At 40.0% G+C, this 12855-nt stretch overlaps 1 protein-coding gene across 2 annotated transcripts in view; it reads right to left on the bottom strand.

The window, feature by feature from the left end:
* CHMP2B (charged multivesicular body protein 2B) overlaps positions 1–10123 on the bottom strand; it is a 28549-nt gene extending 18426 nt beyond the window's left edge. Inside the window, exon 1 of one of the 2 annotated variants that reach the window (XM_049858032.1) lies at positions 10037–10123. In XM_049858032.1, coding sequence (XP_049713989.1) covers positions 10037–10039 — 3 coding nt within the window. In that variant the 5' untranslated portion in view covers positions 10040–10123. The remainder of the gene's footprint in view (positions 1–10036) is intronic. The other variant, XM_049858031.1, reaches the window with a different exon arrangement.
* Between the last annotated feature and the right edge of the window lie 2732 nt (positions 10124–12855).

Here is a 12855-nt window from a genome sequence, read left to right as displayed (position 1 = left end):
AACAGTTCTAAGCTATAAACTGAGAGCATCTAATGTTATATACCAAAACACAGTCATAACACTTTAAAACGTATCACGGTAAGTAGAAAAAGACAGTAAAACATCCTTTCGTATGAAACCACAGGAATATCCTATAAAGCAAAAAAATCACTTCTATACTAAACCCACGTTTAATAATTTGATTTCTAGATAGTTCAGAAGGAATAACACGAGAAAAGTTCTCAGACACTTTTAATGTTTTTAAGGTCAAGGTTATTTTCCATTTTATGTATTTCTTATTAGGTATTATTCCTTCCCAAGATGACAAGCTCTTTAAAAGCATAAAATACATGTATTTTATTTATTTTTTATTCCCACCTCACTTTAAGCCAAGTACTATCCCAGCATATTATACATAACAGTGATCTAAGAGAGTACAAACATACACATTGACGTGTAAAAGGATTTGTTTTACAGACGTATTTAACACATTCCTTTAAGATGTTTATTAAAATCTACTGGTTATCAAGATGGTTCATAATTTAACAATATTAAAATATGAACTATGACAGATATCTCTCTACAGTGAAAAGATGAAACATTAAAATAATCAGATATCTCCAGTATAAATTTCTTTTTTTCCCATTTTCAGTTGAGTCAAGATAATGATAAGTATGTACAGGGTATTCCTGACATCTAGGACAGTAGAAACCCTTGGCTCCTGTCCATCCCCTGCTTCCTTCTTAAGGAATAAAAATGTGCCCTGAATTGTTCATATTCTACCACTCCATAATAGACAACAGTAAGTACACGGGGCTTTCAAACCATTAACATGTCCAAGGTACATGGTTATGACTATGCTCTTTCTGGTACCATTCAAACCAAAAAAAATCACACCCGTTGCCATCGAGTCAATTTTGACTCACAGTCACCCTATAGAACAGAGTAGAACTGCCCCACAGGGTTTCCAAGGCGAGGGTGGTGGATTCAAATCACTGCGCCACCAGGGTTCCTCTGGTACCATTTAGCGAGGTAAAAAGGGTCTGGAGTCTGTTTTACCCATCGACTCCTCCTCGCCCACACCCAGTACAAGACTTAATGCTCCACTACAGGCATTAAGACCCTGGTCTCAGCCTTTTGCATTGACCAAAATACCCTTATTTGCATTAGAGTGGTAAGATCACAGACTTGTTTTTGGACCTAAGATGATGTAGACAGAAAAGGTCTTTCTGCGTTTTCTGGTTCCAAGTCATTAAGGTCTACCTGCTTACAAAAGGAAAAGTCAAGAGAAAAAAATAAAATAAGTAAATAAAACAAAACAAAAAGGAGGGTCTCCTCTGTGGTCCAGCCTCGCTCACTAGAGTTTTATCCTGGGGTTTGAGGCCAAGCCCCAACCTGAATTATGGCTGTTCTCCCTGTTCCCTGCCTAAAAAAAAAAAAAAAAAAACTGCCTATTCACATACAATTTGCACGTTTGATGATTAAAGCAAAAAGTAAATACGGATACTCATTAACTTATGAGTAATACTGCTTATCATGACTCCTGGAACATACAGTATCCTGCTCCCTTTTTATGTCTTTGGAGTTCTTTCAGAATATACTTTTCCTGCTGAAAATATCTGCTTCCCTCCAGTGGGGACTTGTGTAATGGTGAAAAGTGAAAGAAACATTCATTGAAGCAAAATACCTGGGGTATTAGGCAAAACCAGAAGTGTCCCATGTACCCAAATGGAAGATACCCTACAATAAAGCCTGCTACCCAATACCAGTGGGTGAGATAGACTTCCACAAATCATGTATTTTCACATAATATTTCTCAAAATCTGCAATACCAACCAAAAATTTAAACACATTCAATGACTCAGCATGCATTCCACTACGGAAAACACATGGTACCAACAAAAAATTCAAAGTAGAAAATAACTGGATCTTGAAACCATTAAAGGCCCTATCTTTTTTATTTGGGGCGGGGGGGTCAGTGTCAATCTTGCAGAGCAGTTCATCATCACTGCCTCAGGAAAGCATCATACCACACGGTGGGATTCAGCCTGGTCTCCCAGCCAGGGTCTACTCCACTACACATTGTGTTTTGTGTTTCACTATAAGGGTAGGAGTGCTCTTAATCTAATAAACCATATCTTCTGCTTTTAAATGTATCACTTTTGAGAAAAAAATCATTTCTATCTACTTTTTTTTTTTTTTTTTTTCACCCATCAGTTATCCCAAATCTAAGTGTAATACAAAAAACTAGATTTGGCCTTTTTCTTTCGTTCCGGAAAGAAACCCCTTGAAATTTCTGGAGCAATCAAGGAGACTTCGTTTCCTAAAATAGCCAGGAAACACTTGTTATCATTGTTAGGTGCCGTCGAGTCGATTCCAACTTGTAGAGACCCTATGCACAACCGAATGAAACACTGCCTGGTCCTGGGCCATCCTCACAATCCTTGTTATGCTTGAGCCCGTTGTTGCAGCCACTGTGTTAATCCATTTCCTTGAGGGTCTTCCTCTTTTTTGCTGACCCTCTACTTTATCAAGCATATGTCCTTCTCCTCCTGATAACACATCCAAAGTGCGTGAGACGCAGTCTTGTCGTCCCTGCTCCTAAGAGCAATTCTCACTGTACCTCTTCCAAGACAGGTTTGTTCATTCTTTTGGCAGTCCATGGTATAGTCAATATTCTTCTCCAACACCACGATTAAAAGACATCAATTTTTCTTTGGTCTTCCTTATTCACTGTCCAGCTTTCACATGCATACAAGGTGAATGAAAACACCATGGCTTGGGTCAGGCACACCTTAGTCTTCAAGGTAACATCTTTGTTTTTCAATACTTTAAAGAGGTCTTTTGCAGCAGATTTGCCCAATGCAATGCATCTTTTGATTTCTTGACTGCTGCTTCCATGGGTGTTGATTGTGGATCCAAATAAATAAAATCCTTAACTTCAATCTTTTCTCTGTTTATCATGATGTTGCTTATTGGTCCAGCTGTGGGGATTTTTGTTCTCTTTATGTTGAGGTGTAATCCATATTGAAGGCTGTGGTCTCTGATCTCCATCAGTAAGTCCTTCAAGTCCTCTTCACTTTCAGGAAGCAAGGTTGTGTCATCTGCATAACGCGGTTGTTAATGAGTCTTCCTCCAATCCTAATACCCCATTCTTCTTCTTATAGTTCAACTTCTCAGATTATTTGTTCAGCAGGAAGAGAACACCAGTCTTTGGTGTAATGCTAGGGATAGAGACATAGAGAAGGAAGACATTTTCCTACGGAAATATTTATTATAAAATTATGGAGAGGTCTGCTCACAGGAAAATGCTGCACTCTTAAGTCCCTTGTCAATTATTTTGTTTTGGGTTGAGGGCTGGGGGCCCACGGTCTCAGGGGACATCTAACTCAACTGGCAAAACACAGTATATGAAGAAACTGTTCTCCATCCTACTTTGATGAGTAGCATTTGGGGTCTTAAAAACTTGTGAGTGGCCATCTAAGATACTCCACTGGTTCTACCCATCTGAAGCAAGGAAGAATGAAGAAAACCAAAGACATGATGGAAAGATTAGTTTCCAGGACTAAGGAACCACAATTACTACGGCCTCCACCAGACTGAGTCCAACACAACTACATGGTGCCGAGCTACCATCACCAACTGCTCTGACAGGGATCACAATAGAGGGTCCCGGACAGTGTTGGGAAAAATGTAGAACAAAATTCTAACTCACAAAAAAAGATCAGACTTACTGGTCTGACAGAGACTGGAGAAACCCTGAGGGTATGGCCCCTGGATACCCTTTAAACTCAGTACTGAACTCACTCTTGAGATTCACCCTTCAGTCAAAGATAATATAGGCCCATAAAACAAAATGAGACTAAATGGGCACACCAGCTCAGGGGCAAGGACGAGAAGGCAGGAGGGGACAGAAAAGCTGGTAATAAGGAACCCAGGATTGAGAGGGGGAGAATGTTGATGCATTGTAGGGTTGGCAACCAATGTCTCAAAACAATATGTGTATTGTTTAATGAGAAACTAATATGCTCTGTAAACTTCATCTAAAGTACAATGAAAAAAAAGAAAAAAAGAATGTACAAGCCAAATGGAAAGTAAAATTTGAGTTTTTAAATATTTAGGTAACAGGCATGAAAGGGGCACACAGCATCCTGGGAGAGATCTGGGTACTACAGGTGACACCATTCAAATGTTGTATTTTATTTTGAAAGAAGGCACATATGTTTCTGGAGAAGAGTCAGTTTATACAGATGGTGGATTTTATTTCTTCTTCCAATATAGGAAATGTGGCATCTCAGCTGATATTCTGACAAGTTAAGGTTTGTCAGAAATCTACAGAATCTGAACTCTGGAGACAACCAGCACAGATAGGTGTCACCTTGATGAGGCCAAAACCAGGAAACTTTGTTTCTCTTCTACTTGCAGCATTCCTCAAATTATCCCTAACCCTGTAGCAGGCTTCAGAGTAGGTGGCAATAACGTATATGCATACTATACGAAGCTCTCAACACTGGTAACATTCCTTTGGGTTAAATAAATGCCATTATTTTAGGGAACTGGTCTCTATAAACTGCCTCAGAGATATTTCTCGTATGCTGAAGACTCTCTGAAACCTAGCAAATATGGAATGTAGGAGAGACTTGGAATAAGAAAGAATTCAACTTTGGAGTTCCTAAAGGATTCCCAGTGACAAAACTGCTGCAAACAACTGCCAAACAAATCCCCAAATTCCAAAAAAAAAAAAAACTGGGAAACATAAAGGGCAAGTCAGGAAGCAGATGCTGAAAAATGGGAACACAAGGAGTGAGGTACTCAATGCAGTCTGAAGTGTATCGGAGAAGACTTCCTGGAGAAAGTAAAAAATTGAGATAGCTCAAGTTACCTACAGAAAGAGGAAAAGAGAATTCTAGGCATAAGGGCATCATAAACAAAATTTGACAGGTGTGAGCAAAAATATGGTATATATTTAAGACTGTAAAAAAAAACAGTGTTGCCGGACAGTAAAACTTCCAGAGACATGATTTCAGAGAATGACAGGGATCAGATCAAGGAGGGCCACAGATGCCTTGCTAAAGAGCTTGCCCTTGATCCTGTCAGTAACAGAGATTCAATAAAGGGTTTTACACTGAGGAGTGGTACGGTCAGAGTTCAGTTTCAGGTGGACTGACCACACAGACAACTCTGTAGATGATGGATTTGAGGGCTATGAGACTACAGGGAAGGAAAGCAGAAAGGTGATAATGTAAAGTGCAAGGAAAACAGGATTGGAATTAAGAGCAAGCAGTTGCAGGCACACAGAGAATATCGTATGTGCCAAATATTTAAGAGGCAAAGGAAAAGGACTTGGTAATTAACTGAAGATGGAGAAAAAAATCAAGAACTGCCAACACAGGAAAGGAACTGATTTAAATGAGGTGGTGATGAACTCTGTTGAGGATCTCTTTAATCTGAGGTACTCTGGGACATCGAAGAGATATTCAGCAAATGTTACCCTATATTGGTCTGGAACTCAGATAAAAATATCCAGACATACAAACTTGGAATCCATCAGCACTTCAGATATAATTACAGTAAGCATAGCCACAATCATATAGGGAGGAATATACAGCGAGAATAGCAATATGGAACCAGGAAGAATACTAACATTTAAGGAGTAGTTAAAAAAAACAAAAGAGAGAGAAATAAGGATGGGAGGAAGGAAGGGGAAAAGAAAAAGATTTAAAAAAAAAAGAAGAAAAACCTAAAAGGAAAAGAAAAGGAGTGGTCAGAGGAGTCTGAAAAGAACTGAGAGAGTGTCAAATCGTGAAAGCTAAGACAGAGAATTTCAAGGAAGAAATCAGAGTCAGATGCAAAAGACAGGCCCAAGAGATTGGACGGGGGGTGGGGAAATGGCATTGGATTTGACAATCTATAAGTCATTGATGATCTTAGCAAGAATTGGTCCAGAAGGTGTAAGGTAAACTGCTATGGAATGGAAGGGTGTCTGAGAAGTGAAGTATAGACAGGAGACACCATTACTCTTTCAAGAGGTTCAGATGAAGAGCAAAAAAAAAAAATTGGGCTTACTAAGAAATGCAGGGCCAAGATACAGTCAGGAAAGGACGGTCATTTCTAGTTCTATCACCCGTTAGAGATTAGAGTTCTACTACTAACTGCAAGATGAAAAAAAAAATTGATTCAAAGGTAAAAGAGAAACATTACATGCTACCTAACAAATGTTGAGAATTCCATTTACTTAATAAGAAAAGCAAAATTAAAGTGTGCCATGAGATCTCTAATTAGAAATAACAATAAATATAATCAAAGGGATGAGATCCGGGCTCTTCCAATCAGTAGCTGAAAGTTATTTGGTCCTTTAAGTCTCAATTTCCTCATCCATAAACTGGAGATGATAACAGTACCCATCTCACAGGTTTCCTGGGAATTAAATAAGACACTGCATGTAAAAAGTCTAGCACAGTGTTGGCTTAAAGTAGAATTTCAAATTGTTTTTATTGAGGGTAACAGAAAATACGGTGCTTATACAACTTCATGTTTTAAGGGCTATGTTCAACTGTGCATTCATGACAAATCCTCATCCTGATTTACAGGTTCATAATTACCTTCAATAAATAGGTCACTATCAGTTCAGTGAGGAAAAACAACAACAGTACGTGTGTGTAGATATATATATATATATATACACACACAGATTTTTTTTTTAGGTTATATAAGATATATATATATATATATATGTATGACATGACAACTTTGTTGTTATTGTTAGTTGCTGTCGAGTTGATTCTGATTCATGGTGACCCCACGTGTGCAGGACAGAACTGTTCCATAGAGTTTTTAAGGCTGTGACCTTTTGGAAGCAGATTGCCACGTGCATCTTATAAGGCATCTCTCTGCGTGAGTCTGAACTGCCAAGCTTTCAGCTAGTAGTCAAGTATTTGCACCACCCAATATATGTAGTTATATATCACAATATATTTGGATGCATTATATGTAAATATATAACATATGTCAATATATACATATATATTTGAAGGTTCCTGGGTTTTGCAAATGATTTGCGCCGGACTGCCAACCTAAAGATGGGCATATTGAACCCACTGCAGAAGAATGGGCTGGAAATCTGCTTCCGTAAAGATTGTAAGGAAGAAAGTCCTATGGAGCAGTTCTATTCTGTAACACATGCGGCCACCGTAAGTCAGAATCGACTCAACAGCAATAGGTTGGTTTATATAAACATGTGTGTGTGTTGTCATTGTTGGTTGTTACTAGTTGTTGTCGAGTCAATTACGACTCATGGTGACTCCATGTGTCCAGAGTAAAACTGCTCCATAGGGTTTTCAAGGCTGTGACCTTTTGGGAGCAGACCACCTGGCCTGTCTTCCGAGGTACCTCTGGGTGGGTTTGAACTGCCAACCTTTTGAATGCTTGACGTTTGTGCCACCCGGACACTCCACTATCTCTCTCTCTGTGTGTGTGTGTGTGTGTGTGTGTGTGTGTGTGTGTAAAATAAGTCAAAGTCAGTAAAAAAAAAAAAAAAGAAGAAAATGTAATTTCAAATTCAAAAGAACTCTTCTATGGCACTGAGGTACATCTCTCATTAATTTCTGTAACAAAATATATACCGGAGAGACTTGTTCATCTTTGTGTCAAAAATGAATTAAACATAACTTTTTGAATAGTAATAAGTGCTGTAATGTTGTCCCCCTTTTTAATTTACATGTGCAGTAGTCTTTAATGATAGAGTATATAACTCTTCTAGCCAATGCGGTTATCCCCCAGCTCTATAAGCAGCTGCATATTCCCCTTGTATATCAGAATTTCATTACTGCTGACACAGATAAAAAGACAGCATATAGTAAAAGACGTTATTATCAATAATCAGCAAGCCCAAGGATCTAGGTGAAATGCATAAAAATAAATGAAATTTCATAATACATGGCCTCATTATTGCTAAGCAGAATGCTGGCACCTTTTAAAGAAAATGAAACAAAAAGCCTTCCTTCTATAAAACAAGGAGTAGAAACATCTGTAAAGCTCTATATCAAAATAATGAAAACACAGATTCATAATTAAGATGTCCTATCAGTAAGTGATCACAATTGACGTCATTCTTTAAGGAAACATGCTATTAAGTATGCAGCCTGGTATTTATAGTAAAAAGTATACACAGTGGTCAAATTTACATTCAGAAATTTCAGACACTGATCTTTAATTTAGGAGAATAAACTTAGCAAAAGTCTTTAAGATTTTTTTCACAAATAAGTTTATTTAACAAAAATAGTATTTCTTTGAAAAATTAACTCAACTACAAATAAGTCTACAGTTAAACACCCTAACTCCACACATGCCCATTGTCTTTTTTTTTTTTTTTGCTCCCCTATACATTTGAAGGACAATAGTCATTAGATTACCAAAGGAACCACAAAGTACACCAATGAAAATAACACAGAACTGAGCGATCTATGTCTTTGGAAATACGTGACACATATTAAGCCATTAAAACTATTTAAGATGTTTTGGCTTTTAATATGAAAAAAAGTTTTAAAATTCAAGTTGTCACATCACAGTAAGAAATATGCAACCATTCTTCCTCCTTCTATTAAGTAAATTCTCACTTTATATAAAACTCAAACATCAAAAAAATCCTGAAGTATTACATATCATCACTGAAGACCGGAATATTGATCCTGAAAGTGTGAAAAAATAAAGTGCCATGATAAAGATTACAAAGCATTGTCAGGAAACACACAAACATACACATGCACACACACACACATGCACACACACACATGCAACTCATTTCATATAATCATATTATATCATGTACCAAGGTGGTAGTTATTCCAGGTATTATAAGTGGTACTTCTCATTTAATCAAAAGTCAATAAACCAAAAAAAAAAAAAAAAAAATTGTTCAGTCACTCAGGACAAGCAATAATGGATTGTGCTGTGTGATAAGAGAGTTTTAAAATGAAACTGTATATTACACTGAAGAGTGGAATGGTAGGGTGAGGATAATGTCTTTGTTTTCTCCTTCAAAACAATTTTGCTGGCACTGGGATAGTCAATACAAAGGATTGAAAGAGTTACCCCCAGGTCTGGGCTGAGCACCCTGTTTGTACCAACCACCGTCTAGCTACCATTGCTCCTTTTGTGGCAGTTAGACCCTTACAAAGAAGCAATTCTTTGATTCAACAGCAACAACCTAATATTCAACATGTAATGGGAAACAAGACTTTTAAATTACATGAACGAATATAGTTCCTGATCGTGGTCAATGAAAACACTATATTACAGATATAGAATGTACACACAACTTGTATATTCCCATGCATTCATTTGTTTTTCTTTTAAGATAGTGAGCTAAATGTCTGAAATAATGCAAGTATCTTTAATAATTAAACTACTCTGCAAATAATACATGCCACATCTCTTATTTTAATTAGCAAAAGATGATAAGAGAGAAAATCCATTATGAAACTAAATACAGGCACTTCCCTTGGGTCTCTTTTCTTTTGCTACTGGGGTCTGTCAAGGAGCATTTGTTTCAAATTCCTACTGATGGGGTGTTCTCCGGGCAAGTTCAGTCCACACTCAAGTTCATTTTGTTACTGGAGACTTTTACCTCCCTCCAGGGCCACCCCCGCCCCCAACACACACATTTCCTGCTCGGATATCTACAAGTAGTAGAGCTCCAAACTGAGGGAGCAACAAACCAAGCAGAAGAAACCAACATGAAACTCATCAAAGCACCAAGTCTAACGACATTCAAGGTCCAGCAGCACCCTACCTCCCCCAAATGCTCAGGATTCCATTAAAGAAAATACGGGGGCGAGGGTGGAGGGGTGTCAGAGGGAAACAGCCAGACTGCCCAGGTGAGGCTGAGTTGGGAGTCGGAAGAGATGGGGAAACAGAGTGACGCAGCGAGGGCGTTCACCTGTGGGGCCACTCGATCCAGCCCCGCCCCCAGGGACAGCACCTAGATCGTAGCCCGAGAGCCCCCAAAGACGCCAGGGAAACGCAGAGCTGGGCCCCTCCGGCCCAGCCTGGGACTCACCATCCACGGTTTTCTTCTTGAAGAGGGACGCCATGGTCAGGGACTGCGCCCGCGTGGCCCGGCTCGGCCCGGTCCGGCCCGCAGCTGGGAAAGGGCAGGAGGCGAAGAACAAGCCCTTGGAGGTTTCGGGGTGGCGGAGCGGATGGGCAGGCAGACAGGGTGGGGTGGTCAGAAAGGACCTGAGGAGGGCGGGTATCCGCGAAACTACAGCAACCGCGTCGCCGGGAGCTCAGGTGACCGGGAACTAAGACACTTTTTGGAGAAGTCACTTCTCGGCGGCGCCTGCGCGCTCTGCACACGCGCCTGCGCACTAGGGCCTGTGAAGTCGCCGCCGCTGCCCTCACCACCGCCACTGCCCTCACCTCCGCCACTGCCGGTTCCCTGGGCTCAGGGATCGCGGCGGGCTCGAGGGGTCGCGCGCGGCAGGGCGATTTGGGACCTTGGGTGTTATGAGAGCGTGAGAGACGGCGGCAGTGTTCGGGGGCTTCTGTTCGCGGGTTCTGTTCCGATTGCTGACTGAGATGACCTTGGTTAGCGCTCTCCTGCTGGGTCCCCGGAAACCGAGGACAGATGTGGATCGTCCTGGAACCGCCGGGACCCACTCTGAGTTGATTTACGACAGTCCTGTCGCAGTCGATGTTTATACCGTGTCTTGACAGGAGTGAGGGAAGGGGCTGTTAATGCTGAATCCGTGCCGGGAGTTCACGCTCTTTGCTGCCCTGACTCTCTCACCTGCGGTTCTGGGCCACTGGGGTGCCCGCGACCCGTTGGAGGTCTCCGGGGATCCGGTGTCTAGTGTTGGGGATGGCGGGAAAGAAGGGACAGGGGAGCAGTTTGCTTAATGGAATACTTTTTGTTTAGTGTTCTTAGCCGGAAGCACGAGGGAAAAAATGTGTATACCGTTTTAAAGGTCACTTGAAAATCTTGACTTCTTGTAATTACTAAGAAAAATGCGTGCGTGTCTTGTGAACCTATTAGAATGGTACACAGCTGTATGTTGGTGTTTAATGCGAAAAGAGCTCCATATCATGCTAAAGAAAAAGCAGAATTATTTAAATAATCCTTGTGTTTATAAAAAACCCACCTTCTTTCTGGATCAAGACTTCCAGTTCATTCCGTCTGTGTGTGTGTGTGTACACACGTTCGTGTGTTTAATACATTGTTTCACTATATAGAATCTTAATTCTACTTTGATCGTTTTCTCTTCAATGTATTGGTACACTAAAAAAAACACTGCCTTCCACAGGGTAAAAATAGTATTTATTTCATAGATGTGATTGTTGACATAGACACTCCAGTAATGATGTCGATATTATCAGTCACTTCTGGATTTATAAATCTTGTCTCAAGCATTTTTACGTATTTGAGGTAATCAGACTTCCCCGTTTTTTTTCCTATAATTAGCCAGGTAACAGACCCACCAGTAGTACTGCTGCTGCTAAAATTTAGCTAAGAGTCTGCTCATGAAAAACTTTCTTAGAATGACTTACAGTACTGTGCAAGGTATAATTGTCTTATTCCTCAAGTTAGTCTAGATGTTGTAGGAAGGTAAAGTAAGGAAATAGTAGGAAAAATGTAAATGAGGAGACAGTCCCTGCACCCAAGGCTTGGCCTTGCCTGGAGTCAGCTCTGTGGCAAAAAGGTGGTTTGCCCTGGCTGCCTGTTAAAATGAATGGCGCAGAGCTGCGCTGGAATGCCTAAGAGGCAATAAGCTGTTATGTGTATAGTAATCTACTCCTCCCTGCTGCAGTCACCCTTGTTTTATTACTCCTACACAATCCCCCCCACTGACCCAATTGTAACAGTTGGGAAAATGCCAAAATACTTAGCAGCAACCATATGGAAGACCCTCCAAAAGTGCACAGCAGGAGCTAAAGACCGAGCTAGTTCATTACAATAAAGACGAAATAGAAATAAGTACTATTTAAATCACACACTGTAATAGCTTGATTCTTGCAGAGTTTGAAGCAGGCTTATATTCAGCTGGTATGCACCAGGCTAGCGGCCTTCCACTGCTGATTAGTTTGGTGGCCAAACTACAAGTGCGTACTTGGAACATCACTTCTTAAATATAGATGATAATTTGGAAACACCAAGAAGCTGTAAACTAGAATATGATGGCATTCTTCATTTGTTAAAAACTACCATTATCACATGTAAATCCACTGAATCAACAAAATACATATGTAAGCATAAAAACAAAAACAAAAAACCCCGTTGCTGTGGAGTCCGTTCCGACTATGGCAACCCTATAGGACAGAGTAGAACTGCCCCATAAGGTTTCCGAGGAGCAGCTGGTGGACTTGAACTGCCAACTTTTTTTGGTTATGTGGCTGAGCTCTTAACTACTGTGCCACCAAGGCTCCATTATGTAAGCATAGAGGAGAAAAAAAAATTAATTTTATTACTTATTTTAATTGCATTAAGAAAGAAACTAATATTCTGTGGTCATATTATAATAACTGAACACTCTTTCTCCATATTGTTCAGACAGTGAAAAATATCTATTATTTAATGATGGGCACCATGCTATATGGTAGGCATAAACCAGTGAAGAGAACTAACACAGACTGTCTGCTCGTTTTTCTTATCCACTTCCTACCATTTTTTCCATCTTTTCCCCCTCACTTGTCCGTTATAGAGAGACAGGTCTTGGCATGGTATAAAGGGAAAAAAAAAGCTCTTAAAAACAGCTATTCTAAAATGAAATGGGTGACAGGTAGTGAGTTCCTTGCCATTGAAACATTCATGCAGGAGTAAATTTTTTTACACAGGATTCCTTTATAGAAATAGGTTTGATTAGAAGTTTCCTAAAGTTC

The sequence above is a fragment of the Elephas maximus genome, chromosome 18 (assembly GCF_024166365.1).
Source record: "Elephas maximus indicus isolate mEleMax1 chromosome 18, mEleMax1 primary haplotype, whole genome shotgun sequence".
NCBI classification, from domain to species: domain Eukaryota; kingdom Metazoa; phylum Chordata; class Mammalia; order Proboscidea; family Elephantidae; genus Elephas; species Elephas maximus.
Note: the sequence above shows the minus strand (reverse complement) of the source record. Positions and strands in the feature narration are given on the sequence as shown.